The sequence below is a fragment of the Bison bison genome, unplaced genomic scaffold (assembly GCF_000754665.1).
Source record: "Bison bison bison isolate TAMUID 2011002044 unplaced genomic scaffold, Bison_UMD1.0 scf7180017864141, whole genome shotgun sequence".
Lineage (NCBI taxonomy): Eukaryota > Metazoa > Chordata > Mammalia > Artiodactyla > Bovidae > Bison > Bison bison.
The window spans coordinates 4,989,634-5,006,383 of record NW_011494713.1 but is presented as its reverse complement, the minus strand read 5'-3'; the positions used below and the strand labels follow the sequence as shown (position 1 = coordinate 5,006,383).

The window sequence follows — 16,750 nt, the reverse complement described above, 5'->3', positions numbered from 1 at the left end:
GGAGAAGACTCTTGAGAGTCCCTTGGACTGCAAGGAGATCCAACCAGTCCATTCTGAAGGAGATCAGCCCTGGGATTTCTTTGGAAGGAATGATGCTAAAGCTGAAACTCCAGTACTTTGGCCACCTCATGTGAAAAGTTGACTCATTGGAAAAGACTCTGATGCTGGGAGGGATTGGGGGCAAGAGGAGAAGGGGATGACAGAGGATGAGATGGCTGGATGGCATCACTGACTCGATGGACATGAGTCTGAGTGAACTCCGGGAGCTGGTGATGGACAGGGAGGCCTGGCGTGCTGCGATTCATGGGGTTGCAAAGAGTCAGACACGACTGAGCGACTGATCTGATCTGAAGGATGGGGGCTGATTGATGGGAGAGCCAACTACATGATTAAAAGGTTAGAACTTTTAGCCCCAGCCCCTGATTTCTAGGGAGGGGAGAGAGAGGCTGGAGATTAAATCAATGACCAATGGTCAATGATTTAATCAACTGTGCCTCTGTAACGAAGCCTCTATGAAATCTAAAAGGATGGGTTGGGAAGCTTCTGGGTTGATGAACACATGCACCAATGAGACACAAGAGCCTGCTGACTCAGAGAGGAAATGAAGGCTCTCCAGCCCTCCCCATCCCTTTTTCTGGGCATCTCTTCCATCTGGCTGTTCTTGACTTATACCCTTTTATTTTTATTACTTTTTTTAATGGATGACCAATGGGCTAGTCACCCATTGGTGGCTTTTTTAAAAATGATTTTACTTATTTTTGATTTTTAAAATTTATCTCTGGTTGTGTCAGGCCTTAGTTGTGTCACGCGGGATCTTTCATTGCGGTACACAGGCTTAACTGCCCTGTGGCATTGGGATTCTAGTTCCCCAAGCAGGGTTCGAACTCATGTTCCCTGCACTGCAAGGTAGATACTTAACCTCTGGACCACTGGGGAAGACTTCCCCAGTGGTCCAGATATAACCCAAGATATATCCTTTAATAATAAATTGATTATCTAGTATGTAAAATGTTTTTCCGGTTCTGTGGGCTTCTTGAACAAATTAATTGAACCCAAGGGGATGCTGGGTTCCACTTGCAGTGTAAGAGATATGGGTTTGATGCCTGGGTCAGGAAGATCCCTGGGAGAAAGAAATGGCAACTCACTCCAGTATTCTTGCCTGGGAAATTCCATGGACAGAGGAGCCTGTCAGGCTACAGTCCATGGGGTTGGAAAGAGTTGGACATGACTTAATGACTCAACAATAAAAGGAAGCGGTCATGGAACACTCTAATCTACAGCCAGCCAGTCAGAAGCACAGGTGACCACCTGGATTCATGACTGGCGGTTGAAATCGGGGGTGGGCGTGGTGGGGCAGACTTGTAGGACTGAGCCCTGAAGCTGTGGGGTCTGATGCTGTCTCTAGGTAGATGGGGTCCGACTTGAGTTGAACTGCAGGGCACCCGGCTGGTGTGGGAGAACCCCTTGGTAGGGAAATCCCCACACTTGGAACTCGGTGCAGAATCAAAGAAGCATATTCAGTTCTCATTCCCCTGCCCGAGACATGCTGTGCTGAAGCGGCAGGGCGCCTTGTCACCTGGTGGCCAACCAGTCCTGAGCCGCTTCTGCACACAGGAGCATAGAACTTCATGCAGATCTGCTTCAGGCAGGGCTTACACTCGTCCCAGAGGGCGGTCGTGGTCTTATTGCACACCCCCTGGGATGCCTTCAGCTTGGTTTCGGAATCCCTGGTGTCATTCAGGGGGTTCTGGGGGATGACACAGGCTGGCTTAGCCACAGAAACCACAGGCTTCCCCTTCCTGAAGCAGGCATGGGTGCCCACCCCCAACTCTGCCCAACCTGGCACATGGGTGCTTATTTCCATCCTGCTCTGGCTCACAAGTTCCCACATTTGCCACCAGGATGTCCCTTCTCATCTGGTTTTAAACATCCTCCCATCTTCATCCTGCTCGTTAGTCCTTTCTGGCCACTAGAGCCCATCTAGACATCTTTCTCTGATGCTGCACCTAATGTCTTTACCCCAAGACTTCCCCCTTCTCACTAAATACCCCACTTTATACTCTCAACTTCAGGAATTTAAATATCATCTTCCAAAGCTTCCTTGAATCTTATTTTTCTATGGTAACCACAGTCTGCAGCATGCCATGGGAATAGGTAAGTTTCTGAAATCAAAATCACACCTGCTACCAAAAGTCTCTAACATGACCATGACATTTGATCCAGTAATTCTGCAGGAATCTATCCCAAGGAATTCCTGCAATCAAGGAAAAATCTGTATGCCTGAAGATATTTTTTACAATATTCATAAATGGCAAAAAAAAAAAAAAACCAAACTGGAGTTAACTCAGATGTTCAAAACTAGGGGACAAGTTAAGGAAATAGTACTACCTACAAATGGTAGCTAGGACAGCATTACCAAGGATGTTTGTAATAAGTGTTAAATATTATAATAAGCATTTCTCATGTTAAAAAATTAATGAGTTTGAGTACAGCCACTGTCCAAAAAGTACAGAGGAGAAAAAATAGTAAGAAATAGATCAAACGTAGGTATCCTTAGATACCTAAGGAATTGTCCTAAAGTAAAAGGATTATGGAAAAACTTTTCTTCTGCTTTTCTATATTAAAATCTTGAAAAATAAGTGTTTTACTCTTCAAAGAATGAAGTAGACCATCTATACCCCCAGATGAAGCTGCACTAGGAATGTCTGAGCAGGAGGAGCCATGTGAAATCTTCTCCTGCTCCATGTCCCCTATCCCCTGGTCTGTGTCCACTGCCTCTTGCTCCCAAATGGGGAAGGCCACCACACCTTCTATGAGGCCAAGTCACAGGCAGTTCCTTTCTTTCCAGTTCTCATATTTCTCAACTGAGAAGTCATGAAGTCTTTCTCCAAACATGATGTGCTTTATAGAACCTGGATTGTCAAATATTAAATTCCAGTGAGAAACAAGATATTCCAGTGAGAAACAAACATTCAAGAACAAGACTTGCCACATCTCCGTGGAGTCTAGGAGGTTTCTCATAGCATGGCGGGAATTTCTACTCATACCAAGAAAGGGCATTAAGTTTCAGAGAAAGTTAGAGCTGCACCCAGGCCAACATTTCTTCAAGTGGCTACCATGAAATTGTGCTCCAAGCTATCAGGAAAAAAATAAATGGATTCCCTGGTCAATTGGATTTGGAAAGCACTTGGGTTAAATGAAGTTACATGTGTTTCTTTACCACAGAACTTCTCTGAGTCTTTATAATGATTTCACCCCACACATCAGGGACCATAGGCTGCATCTCAGCATCTCTGTCATTAGGGGTAGGGTAGCAATCAGCGTAGAATTTGAGGATTCCCTGACAAAGACTATTGATTTTTTAAATAAGCTGGGCTTCCCAGGTGGCGGTAATGGTAAGAACACGCCTGCCAGTGCAAGAGACATTTAAGAGACGTGCGTTTGATCCCTGGATCAGAAAGATCCCCTGGAAGAGGAAATGGCCACATGCTCCAGTATTCTTGCCTGGAGAATCCCACGGACAGAGGAGCCTGGCGGGCTACAGTCCATGGGGTCTCAAAGAGTTGGACACAACTGAGGGACTGAGCACAGCACAAATAAGCTGTTTGTCGAATGACAGTGGCTTAGTTGTGTATGCTCACTGTTGGACTTAGGTGTCTCCTTACAAAGTAGTCCAGAACTCAGACGTGGGCAATACAGTGTGTGCCTGCTATACCCCCAAAGGTATTACCCACACTAGATAAGCTTCCTGAAGGTAGGGTGCCATTCCCCTTCTAACCCGTGACAGTGACAGACCCTACCCAAAGCCGACGTTGGAGCTTGCACACAATCGGGGTTTAGAAAAATCTATTGAAATGAATCTGGCAGCAGGCTTGTAACGAAACCAGATCCAAAATCTCATCTCTTGAAGCTTTCAAAAGCAAATAAACCTTCCCTATTTGTTAACCACAGCCCCTGGTATCAGATGACACAGTGGGGGAGGAAGGAGGGCAGGTCACCATGGCAACCTGGCAGGGCACCTGGAGGAGCAAGGGCCACTCCCTCCCTCCAGCACAGAGGATCAAGGTTGGGGCCACGGAGCTCTTCCTTACCTCTTTCTTCTTCTTGGCTTCCTCTAGGGAGCTGTGCAGTAATTTGCGCTCTTCGTTGGTTTGTTCTATTTGGGTCTTTATCTGTTTCACCTCCTTGAGGGCATTTTAAATTTCTTTATTCACATACTTACTCCCCTCGGTGGACATTTCTGCAGGAAAAGGGCAGAGAGGTGGATGATGTGAGTGGGTGGTGCTGGGAATACAATCCTGGAACCATTTGAAAGGGTCAGAAAGGCCAGTGGATCTAGGGGCTGCCATGGCTGGGGTCCCCCTGGCAAGCAGCCTTCAGGGTCCCAGCTTCACTCTGACACAGGTTCCATTCCAGGTTCCATCTCCAGGGCGCACTAAAGACCCAGGGCCTGAGAATCAATTACCCAGCTGCTCAGAAATGCAAACACTGGAGCAGACACACCAGAGAAATAACCCAGTCTGCCCCTGGGGCTCTGGAGGAGCAGCCTAACTAACTGCAGAAGAAAATGTTCAAGGAAAAAAAAAAAAAGTCCTGGAAGCATAATTTGATGTTTAAGCATCAAAATATAAAATAGTATCCTTTTGGATACAGTCCTTTCTGGAAAGCAGTTTAAGCAAACATCTGAACTTCGTCTTTGTTCCAATGCATGGTGTCAGGTGACAGGGACACCGAGGTGACTTAATTACACCATCACACAAGGAGACTGATCAGACATACCACATCGTTTGACAAATACGATGAGACAATGTTACTAAAGTACTAAAAGTAATAGCCCACGCTTCTCTGGTGCTTATCCTGGGCCAGGCACCGTGCTGGATGCTTCATATGCATTTTATCTAAGACTCTCAACACTGCCTTCACCTCATTGCATAAATGAGGATGAAGAATCATAATGAGATCAAGATACTCACCCACAGTTATACAGCTGGGAGGGTGGAGATAGACTCCCACCCACCTCTGATCTCAACATTTGGTTTTCTAACTACTACCCCAGAGAGTTGGTCAGCTCGCAGGACAAGAGTGGAGCAGAGGGAAGATGGGTGTCAGGAAGGACCTAGCAGAAGAGGGGAACCAAAAGCTGGGCTCTGAAGGATGATAAGCCCTCCTAATGAATTATATTTTCTCTTTCCTGAACCCAGAGCATTGGTTTTGTAGGTGGAAAGGTGGCAGACACAGGTGGTAAGCGTTATGGAAACTCAAGGGGGAAGTCCACAGAGGCCCCAATGGTCCAGGCTTCATGGAGCTTCAGGGGGAGCTGTGTGGGTACTGGGCCAAGCTGAATGGGAAGAGAACAGCCAGATGAGATACAAGATCCAGAAAGGGCTTGGGGTCCACTTGAAAGTGCCTGGAAGCCAACCTGACCACAAAGAGCCTTGACTAGCAACAGGGAGCTCAGAGAAGGACCCAGGCAGAGCAAACCAGACCTCATGCACAGGTCAGAGATGGGCTCTGACCCTTGGGGTCCTGACATGCCGGGAGCCGGTGAGGCATTCCACTCGTGACAAAGGTCATGAGGAAGGAGGCTCGGCATACGCAAAGGCGGGATCGAGCCTCAGGAGTCCGCCCGGATATTCTCGAGCATCTACCCCCCAAAAAAACCAGAGTCTGCCTACTGTATTGCTTTGTGCTCTCACCTCTGACTCTACTGGGGGCTGTCCCCTACCACCATCTCACTCTCTCTGTCAGAGTTAACTTACAGCTCCAATTAATAAAGTTCCTGGGCAATTAGGAGTGTTTAAATCCAAACCCCTCAGATGGCTCTCTAACTCGCCTGACAAGTTTACCCGGACTCCTGCAGCCATGCATACGATTGTTTACAGTCTCCTAGCCTCCAGAGGCAAGGGAAGCTTAAGATATTCAAATACTTAGAGCCTCTCAGAGAGTTAAAAACTGTCAGAATAAACTAGTAAAGGATTTCATTGATGAGTCAATGCTTGTTGCCAAGTTTTCACATCCCCTGAATTGTATCCTTGAATGTGTATTAATTAATAGTGGGTATGTAGAAAAAATAAGTAGTGGCCTTGGTGTTAGTAACTTTAGACCCTTAAGGTAATAAATTCTTTCCTTTGTTGTAAACCCATTACACATCCGCCCTATAGGAATGTAATTTTATCTTTGGAAGATGGCGCCAAACCTTAAAATAATTACTCTTAGAGAAAATAAGTCTTTGTTGATAAGTCCTTGTCAAGAGTCATAAAATGTTAGTAGGCCTTCTGGCCAGAAGATGATGTAAATCACCTAAACCATTTGTATACGATAAATTTGCAGGAAAGAAACCCTGGTTTTTGATAAGAATCAAAGACTGCTGACTTTGCATCCCCTATTATCCTCTATGTGTAACTTAGGGTATAAAAGCCCCTGTTAAAAATAAAGCTACGGGCCTTGCTCACCAACGTTTGGTCTCCCCATGTCATTCTTCCCTTTAACTTCCAGCTGAGTCTCCATCTGGAGCGCGGAACCCACCACGCTTACTAATTATGCCTGGGCTTCTAAGACCCACTCGAGAAGGTGTCTAGGGTGAGGCACCTTCCGCTATTCGAGAGGGCGCCTGTGGCCTACGTAAGTGGTGCAAACTTCTTGTCTTGAAGTTTTATCGGTCTCCCGCGTAAACCAAGCTACTCAGCCTCTTTTCTCCATTGAATTTTCCTACTGAGCTATCCTCATTCTATTATTCTTTATATCTCTAATTAGCATATAAATAGTCGCCTAGGCTGTCTCTCCTTCGAATACCCTGGATCAGCTGGGGCTGGTCCCCGGCACTGACAGAAGGGCATGACGGGTCACTTATCCCGGAGCTCTTTGCCCGAGATTGCCCGGCCACTCTCCCAGCTGAGCAGCAGCCCCATCAACAGCAGGAGAGTCTTCAGCTTGCCTCCTTCTCCAATTCTGGAATCCCAGCAAGCCTCTGTTTGGAGAGAACAGGGGACTGTCATGGTAATAGCTAGACAGCCCGCTGTGTCCAGCCCAGCCTGCTGCCTGCTTTCCTGGAGCCCTGCTGAGGCCTGGCCCTCCACTATGCCCTCAGCTCACATCCCAGGGACTTGACAAGAAAGGATCACTCTTGCCACTGGGCACTTTCAAAAGAAAGTGGAGGCAGCGGGGTACCGGGAAGAACCCCAGGAAAGCAGCCTAATACAGAAGAAATAAGGATCTGGAGTTGGAACCACTGGACTCGGGTCCAAGCCACCCTCCTGCTCCTCCTCCTCCCCTCTTCCTCCTCTTCCTCCCCTCCCCTCCCCTTCCTTCTTCTCTTCCCATCATAGCTGACTATGCCTGCAAAAGACACATGAGATTTCTGCATCCAGAGAAGGCGTCTATCTCAACAAACTCAACTCTGAAAACATCTCTCTTGGGTCACTCATCCAGCCTCTCCCATCCCCCTAAAGTGGGGACTGCAGCCCTGAACACATCCAGTCCCCTGCTGTAGGCATCACCAATCAACCACAGCACCATTCCCCAACCAAGCCTCAACACCTCCCAAAAGTGCTTTTCAAGGGCCTGAAGCAGTGATAGCCTCAGACCCTCTGGGTCGACACAGGGAAATAAATCTATTTATCATCCCCAGTGTGAGACTCGAGGCAGGAGGCATGGATGGGAGTAGAGTGAGGCGAGGAGGACAGTGGTCTTCAGGGAGTATAGAGAGGGAGGGGCAAGGCCAAAGGGACTGGTGGGGTGTGGCACTGTGGGGGGGGGAAGGAGCCTCCCCAGAAGAAGTCCTGCTGGGAGCAGCGCTTCTCTGCTCCACCAGGTCCCTTTCACTTGGCTGGTCCCTCTAAGCCCACAGCAGGGCACCTCCCAAGGTCCTCCCACCATCACTTGGCTAGCTGCCCTGAGCCCTGGACCAGCTGGTCTTACACAATGGATCCTTTCCCCAAAGCTGAAGTTGTTGCAAAACAAAAATCCCTCTCCCTGCATCCCTCTCCCATCCCGCACCCCTCCTCCTCACAACGGCTCATCTGAACTTACCCACTTCACCCTAACAAGAACGGGAAGGGGCTCTCCCCTTCCTGAAACGATGCACACCCTGAAGCCGTTCTCAGCTCCTCCACAGGTCCGCTGGGACCCTTGGGAGAAAATGAATAAGGCAAGTCTCTCCTGAGACACAATTAGTAAGGCAGCTGGGCTGTGGTCCCTGAGTAGAGTAGCGTGGGAGAGGAGAGCGGGTCACTGCCCTCTGCAGAGATGGTGGGTGGGCAGCTAAGCCAAGGTGCTAGTTCAGGTCTGCCAGACACTGCCCCTGCTGCTCACTGAGGCCTGAAACGCCTGGAGCACAGACAGAGGCTTTGTCATGCCAGAGAGAGAAAGCCAGAGAGAAACACCCCTCCAGCAGAGCACTCCTCCCCCATAAGTGAAGGCTTTGTAGAAATCATACCCCAGCCTTTGAAATAGGCTGTGACTGGAAGACAGGGCATTGGGTCCTGAAGAAAAGAGACTCAGGGAAGCCAAAGGCAGGAGCGCTGGATGAGGAGTCCGGAAACCCAGGGGTCAGTACAGGATCTCCCATCAGGAGCCTGGGGACCATGGGAGTCATGGAGCTGAGAGCTGGGACAGGGACCTGTCTCCCACCCAATCACCTCAGAGGTAAGGCAGAACCCAGAAACAGGCTGGGGCTCCCCAAGGCCTGCAACAAGCTGGTGGCAACCCCAGGATGAGAACCCAGCCCTCCCAATCCCCCAGCCCAGTGTTCTTTCCTTGACACCAAGTCACTGATATCTGAGCCTCAGTTTCTCCATCTGTAAAATGGACGTAATACAGATCTCAGAGATGTGAATGTGTTCTGTAAACACAAGGGTCTTATGTCATCTTTGCAAATTCTGACTCCTTCAAAAATAGACGTAGGACCAGTTGTGGGCACTGGCACAGTATCTTTTGGGGAAGTGGGAGGAGGTGGCACGTAGAGAGGGACAGAGGAAAGGAAGCAGGCACACAGAGGCCACCTGTGGTCCCTCCCTGCTGCTGACTCCTTTAAAGTATCTGGGAAGTAGCCGGGAGTCTTGTTACCACACTAGATTCTGATTCCGAGACTACTGTGCTAACACACATGCAGATGATATTGACACTAGCCCAAGGGCAGTATGGGAACAGTGGCTGTGCAGCCAAATTGCCCTCCCTTTGCACCGACTCCCCTCCCCTCCCCTCCCATCTTCAGACTAGGGCACCTGGTTGCCAACTGCTCTGATTAAACAAGCCTCTCAAAGGCTCTCCTTTCCCCAGAGGAAGCCATGGGGAAGACACTATCACGCGGAGTAAGCTGCAGGGTTCAAAGCCCAAGCTCCTCTCCTACTCCATCCTAAAATATAGCAAACTCAATCAAAAAGAAAAACAATTGCCAGTAATTCACACCTTCCAGAGGCAACCATTAGCACTGTGGTATCTCTCCTCTTTTCTGTGCATTTGCATAGAATTGGATCCTTTACATCCACTATCTTCAAATACACTCTAAAAGCACAGTTTTGCAGCTGTGTAATAGTCTCTTATCTGGTGTTCCTTATTTTGCCATCCCACATGGCTGATCTTTTAAATTGTCTGTAATTTCCAACTATTATTATAACGAAGTCTCAAAAGCATCCTGTTACAATACCAGTACTTACTCTTTAATTCCTAACCCCACTCTTAAATAGTAATAATCAGCTTCTTTTTTCAATAGGTCCAGAAATTCTGAAAGGTCAAGACTTGGGTTCTAATCGCAATTCTGATACCTGTTTTCTGTTTATCTTTGGAGATTTTTCTTTCTGTTTATCCTTCCAGATTTTCATTTATAAGATGTGACAGTTTGAATCAGATGTCTGAAACCTGATGGAGGTTGTGTGACGTTTCTCTGATGTACTCTGGTGCATTAGGAAGCAGCTCTGCCACTCCAGCAGCAGCGTCAGTTCTCCAAATGTCAGTTTCCCCATCTTCACAAAAGGAGGTTCACTAACATCTATCCTGTTTACCCCACAGAATTGTGATTGGAGTTCATAAACAAAGAGGCTCCCGAGTCCCTGCCTGTACGCCGACCCCACAATTTTCGGTCCCCAACTCGGTTCCCTGGCGATGGGGCTCCAGCCACTTCCCTTCCCTGGATCTTCCGACTCCACCCAAAGCGCCCCCTCTGACAGCCCGGGGACTACCAGCGACCATCGTCTCCTCGCCTGGCGGCCCCCCACCCCCAGCCCTACGTTCGTCTTCCCGGCGGCGGGGCTGCACAGGGGACTGGAAGAGTGGGGACGTCTCACCCGTCAGCGCCGCCCACAAGCTTCCGGCGACGCCGCGTGCACTGCACGGTGAGGCTCCCGTGTTTATAGCGCTCCGCTGCGTATACACCCACTTTGGGAATGGCTCCAAACCTGCAGGACGCCCAAAGAATGCCGTAGAAAGCACCGAGAGCTTTCCGGAAGCCGGCGCGGGAAGCGGGCGGAGATGCAGGGGGTGGGCATTTGGGGAGGTGGGTGAGGTGCAGCACCCGGCGCGGGGCATAGGGGGGCGCTTTGGCACCGCGGAAGGCTCGGGCGGAGACAGACGCTGGGGCGCGGGGTCGCACCCAAGGGGCTCAGAGCCGGGGCACGGCGCCCCAGAAGGGGAGAGCCTGAGTTAACATGCACGGCGAGCGCCCAGCTCCGCAGGAGTGGAGGGATGCTCCGCGCCCCTGCCTGGTCCCTCAGATCAGATCAGATCAGTCGCTCAGTCGTGTCCGACTCTTTGCGACCCCATGAATCGCAGCACACCAGGCCTCCCTGTCCATCACCACTCCTGGAGTTCACTCAGACTCACGTCCATCGAGTCAGTGATGCCATCCAGCCATCTCATCCTCTGTCGTCCCCTTCTCCTCCTGCCCCCAATCCCTCCCAGCATCAGAGTCTTTTCCAATGAGTCAACTCTTCACATGAGGTGGCCAACGTACTAGAGTTTCAGCTTTAGCATCATTCCTTCCAAAGAAATCCCAGGGCTGATCTCCTTCAGAATGGACTGGTTGGATCTCCTTGCAGTCCAAGGGACTCTCAAGAGTCTTCTCCAACACCACAGTTCAAAAGCATCAATTCTTCGGCACTCAGCCTTCTTCACAGTCCAACTCTCACATCTGTACATGACCACAGGAAAAACCATAGCCTTGACTAGACGAACTTTTGTTGGCAAAGTAATGTCTCTGCTTTTGAATATGCTATCTAGGTTGGTCATAACTTTCCTTCCAAGGAGTAAGCGTCTTTTAATTTCATGGCTGCAGTCACCATCTGTAGTGATTTTGCCTGGTCCCTACTCCCAAATAAAACCTCACAGTTCCGCTGCCCGGTTGAACGTTAATTTTTCGTATGTGCCACTCCTCCGGCTCCATTTAACAGCATCAGAAATATCAGGGGTGTGACGGAGAGGGATGCTGTGATGCAACACAGAGAGTATAAAATGATGGCTTCCCAAACCACTACAGTGACCTGGTGGTCCTTTGGCAGACCTGCTAGAGTGCAGGAAACAGAAACATGTTCTTAGGGAGGTACAGAACATTCATTTGGAAACTTAGAAGGCCTCCCTGGCTCTTTGAGTCCCAGACTTGAAGTAAATATTGTCCCCATCCACTTGAGACCCAGCCAAACCAGGTGGGCTTCATGAACACGGGACCCTGCTGGCCCATTTATTGTTTAATGAGCCAAGACTGTCCAAGTCTTGAAATTCTCAATAGTTTTTGAACAAGGGGCCCTGCGTTTTCATCATGCATGGAGCCTCACAAATTATGCTGCTGATCCTATTTGCAAAGGGACTCACTGATCACCAGCCCCAAGTTCCCTCTGCTGGCAGGAGGAAGCTTGCCAACAGACTCCCTGTGGCAGGGGGCTTTGATGGGGGCAGAGGGGTGCGAGCAGTCATGCCACCCCCTAGCAGGGAGAGGACCAACCCAGAAGCTTCACAGGCATAGCCATTAATACTTCCTGGGGAAGAAACAGTCAGGCACTCTGACCCAGGATGTTTGAGCCCTATGAGAAAGGTCTAAGGGTTTGAGTGTGGTTCTCGTGCTGGCTGGGGGGAGATGGGGGCGCAGGGCAGGTGTGGGCAGTATGGTTCACTCGCCAACTGAAAACCAGCAAGTTGAGGGGCTCAGAAGAGAGTTGTATGGCCAGGGGCTGAGTTTTCCTGCTCATAATTTTCAACATACAGCTTCAAATCCAGTCTCTGGTTGCTCAAGGTCCAGGCACAACTAGAAACCCCCCTCCCACCTTTTCAGGAAGGAGCACGGAGGGAGCTTCTAGGGATGTGAAAAACAGGGGGCAAGTGGGGGTGGGGCATTGCAAGAAATTCTGACACAGTCTCAGCTCTGTCCTGAGGCTCTGGGTGACTGTGGCCAGACCAAAGATTTAACCCTCACATTCCACCCCCGCTCCTCAGTTCTCAGTTTCTTCCTTCTGGACAGTAAGGAATCTGGAATGTATCATCTCTGAGGTCCCCTTCAATCTCACCAGGAGCAATGCCAAGTGTGAGAAGATCATCAGCCCAGAAGGAAAAGAAAAAAAATCCAGCCAGAATTTGCAATAGTATTTCTCCTTTAAGGCTTCACTTTATCTTCCAGGAAAAGTCTAATTATCAGTAACAGCTACATTTTCTATGGAAACTGCCTCCTGTTTAGCATCCTGTCAATGCCCAAGGCCAAAAGGATTCTCTTTGAGCATGCTCCTTGTAACTTTTCTGTTCTGCGACTCCCCCAGCATCCGATACAGGAGGCACAAATCTGTAATAATTATATTTTAAAAAATCAGACTTTGGAGGACAAGGCAAGGAGATCTGCCTTAGTCAGCTGAAGTAGGGGAAGGGAGGAGAAGACAGGATTGGGAGAAAAGAACGTGATTCACAGCTTCAGCTGTGGTCCTCTGGGAGGAATTACTTGATGACTCCAGCTCTTAAGCGTACAAGGCTCAGAAGATAAAACTTGAAGGAAAAGAGTGCACCGTAAATGCATCACTGGATTTTCAATAGTCTAAATAGATCACGGAGGCCAGTTGGTGCAGCCCTCACCCAAGAGTTGATTCTTTCTTTTTAACTTTTATTGACCTGTAGTTGATTTCCAATGTTGTGTTAGTTTCAGGTGTGCAGCAAAGTGACTCAGTTATACATATTCTTATATCCACTCTTTTACATTCTTTACCCAGACAGGTCATTACAGAGTACTGAACAGTTCCCTGTGCTATACAGTAGGTCCTTATTTGTTACCTAGTTTATATATAGTGGTGTGCATATGTAAATCCCAGTCTCCCAATTGATCCCACCTCCCCTTAAACCCTGGCAACCATAAGTTTGTTTTCTAGATCTATAATTCAATTTCTGTTTTGTAGATGCATTTATTTGTACCCTTTTTAAATTTGTTTTTAAGTCTTTATTGAATTTGTTACCATGTTGCTTCTGTTTTATGTTTTGGCCACAGGTCATATAAGATCTTAGTTCCCTAACCAGGGATCGAACTTCTACTCCCCGCTTTGGAAGGCAAAGTCTTAACCATTGGACCACCAGGGAAGTCCTCTTGTACCTTTTTTTTTTAGATTCCACCACTTGATTCTCAACTCCCCACCAACCACCACCACCACTGCCACATTCCCACCAGGTAGTCATCCTGCCTTTGTTTGGATGCTCCCAATAACTGGGAGCTCACTACCTACATGCACAAAATCATCTAGAAAACTGTCCATAGAACTTGGTGAAGTCAGAGCCTGGCTCCTGCAAGAGACAGTCTCAAACCCAGCTCTGTCCTCTGAAATCACACAGAGAAAACCCAATCCATCTCCCCACTGCTTGCCCTTCAGCTCTTCAAAGGCATTTGGTCATTTCTCCCAGCATTTCCCCAGGTTTGTCGCTGCCTGCTCTGTCATTGTTTGTAAATTCTTCCCCAACCCTTTGGCCTCCTGCCTGTTACCACTCTTGAGCCCTGGGCTTGCCAATACCGGTGAGGACTGACCACAGGCCAGAGCAGGACCACCTGCTCCCTTGCCGGCACACTCGAGATAAGCTTTTATTTAGCTGCTGAGTCACTTGGTTGATTCATATAGAATTCATCATCTTTTTGGCAGACACTGCTGTTAAGACATTTTTCTTCTATCATGGACTTAGGCAGTCAGGTTTGGGGTTTGGGGCTTGATTTTTTTTCTTGGAGTGGGGGAACCATCAGGGAGGGGGCAAGGAGAAAGTAAAGAACTTTACGTTTATTTGCTCATCTCTTTCACTTTCATGCATTGGAGAAGGAAATGGCAACCCACTCCAGTGTTCTTGCCTGGAGAATCCCAGGGACAGAGGAGCCTAGTGGGCTTCCATCTATGGGGTCGCACAGAGTCGGACACGACTGAAGCGACTTAGCAGCAGCAGCAGCAGCAGCAGCAGCTCATCTCTTTCTGCTTTGCCCACCATCTCTCCCTGGCTAGGTGGTGTCTTTTTTCTGCACACCACCACCACCATGGTCCAGCTCTGTGCCAGCAGCGTGGCAGTTTAGCTACCGCTGATGGAAGTGGAACAAGCTAGAAATGGATGAGAGCAGTAAATACTCCATGGCCTATAATTAAGAATCACTCTCCAGGCTCTAATTATAATTTGGGTGTATTCAGTCATAAAAAAATAATGGATAATAAAATTAGAAGTGATAAAATTAGCCTAGAGCTGATGCAGAGGCATCCTGACTGCTGTTTCAGGGCTTCCCTAAGTCCAGAAACATTCACTCCATCCACTGTGTTTCCCTTATTTTCCCAAACAGGATCTCTTTGAGAAAAGATCTGATGCTAGTCTCTCTTGAGTTGCTTTTCATGGACCTACAACTAGACAAATATTACTTAAACTACCTTCACTGTTAACCTTTTATTGGTATAAGAGATTCTGAAATTGGGATTGTAAGGTAAAAGAGAATATGTCATGTCAGTGTTAATATATACAGGCTGATGGTAGCAGCAACTCTCACTGTCTCCGAGAAAACCCAGTTCCCACGAGACCATCAGTCTGGATGTAGTTGTCCTTTTGAATGTTTGCCACTCTGGCAGGTAAAACTGACATTTTACTCTCTTACTGTCTTTGTTTATTGTTTTCAGCCACTCATTTTAAAATAAAGTTTCCTTTTCTGTGACTTGCTTATTCATATTATTGCTCGTTCTGTTGGGTTAGGCATCCTTTTTTAAATTGAAGTGTAGTTGGTTTACAGTGCACCCATTTTTCTACCAATGTAAATCCAAATCTTACTGGCGAAACAATGAAAACCCTTTGGCAAAGTGAATGGGGTTCTCATTAGTACTGCTTGAGAACTGCCTGGAAGAGGGAATCCTAGAGATGGTCCTGTGGGCCCTAGCCTACAGTCAGGAAGACAAGAGAGGAAAAAGAGAGAGAGAGAGGGAGATGTAAGTTCTGATAGACACCTGGCAGGGCTGCCTCCTCTCTGATGAGTGGATCTTGCTATGGTGGACACAGCAATGGTCCCCACTGGCCTCTTTCTAGCTCTTGGACACTCCATGTCTTCACAAAACTCTTTGGGAGCAGCTGCAGTGCTAGACAAGTACAAGGTCTTAAGTTTCCAGGTATTTCTATGTAGGTATCCCCACCCAACCACCTGACATGTCTCCAGAATCTACAATTTGCATTCCTCCACCAAGAGAAGGGCCAAGACCCTCCCACTAAATTGTATGAAAAAAGCAAAAATGAAAAGCAGATGCCCCACATCCACACCTTCTGTTTCTGCACCCAGAACCTTCTACTGGATACACTGCTCAGACTTTAATGTCTACAGAGGGGTCCCGAAATGGCAAGGACAAAATGTGAAGTTTCATCTGAAAACTGTGCCAAATAGCTGCATGTTAGTCAGAGTAACTTATATAACATGCCAGAATTTTGGGAGGTTTTAATGCTGTCAAAGTACAGTTCACAGTGCTGAGACACTTACCTATTCCAGAGCAAGGGACCGATGGTAGGCTAGCTGCAACATGTGAGGGAGAGCAATTTTGCTTGGAAGACTTGTTGCCCTAACATTGGACCAGACCTGGAACCACTGGCATCTTCAAAAATCCCTTCTAAGCATTCATTACCCCACCAACAAATCAGATGCAAGAGCTGAGAGGTCATTCATAATAAATCTTAGTATATAGTTGGTATATGCAAGCCAAATGGAATAAATTCACCATAAATCTTGGAAGAAATGGCCCACTAACAGCTTCTACTTCTCCTTTACCTATAGAGGCACGGCCAGATCCATACAAGACCCACTTCGTCACCAAAGTTTGTGTTCACTGAACACTTAGTATCTCCCAAGCACTATGTTTACATCATTATCTCATGAAAGCCTTCCTACAACCCTGCAGGGTAAGTAACCACTGTTACCCCATGTCACAGATGAGGAAACTCATCAAGATTAAGCTCTCACCAAGTTGGTGGAGCCAGCATTTGGACCCATGCATTCTTACTCAAGAGCTTTCATGCTTAGCCTCTAACCTACACTGTCTCCCAGGAGATGGCGCAGGGTCAGTGAGGACAGATGCCAAAATAAGCACCTCATCCCCCACAACTTCCTCTGGAGAGAAAGAAATGGTTGCAACAGAACAGGGGAAATGGAGTTTCATGTCAGAAGCAGAGGAAATGGGACCTCTGGAAGCTCTGAGCATAATAACTCTGAATGCAAGTGCCTTTGATTGCTAAATTAAACTACAGGGTCTGCTGAGACTCAAGTACTGCAGCAATCATTTTCACTTAAAGCAGTCTACAACAT

General features: G+C 47.9%; 1 protein-coding gene across 1 annotated transcript in view; it reads right to left on the bottom strand.

Annotated features, from left to right (window-relative positions):
• LOC104988749 (clusterin-like) overlaps positions 1 to 15,054 on the bottom strand; it is a 21,856-nt gene extending 6,802 nt beyond the window's left edge. Inside the window, 6 exon segments of the mRNA XM_010840178.1 lie at positions 1,577 to 1,747; positions 4,092 to 4,242; positions 6,853 to 6,948; positions 10,281 to 10,566; positions 11,800 to 11,909; positions 14,963 to 15,054. Of these exon segments, the coding sequence (XP_010838480.1) occupies positions 1,577 to 1,747; positions 4,092 to 4,242; positions 6,853 to 6,948; positions 10,281 to 10,566; positions 11,800 to 11,909; positions 14,963 to 15,054 (906 nt within the window).
• Between the last annotated feature and the right edge of the window lie 1,696 nt (positions 15,055 to 16,750).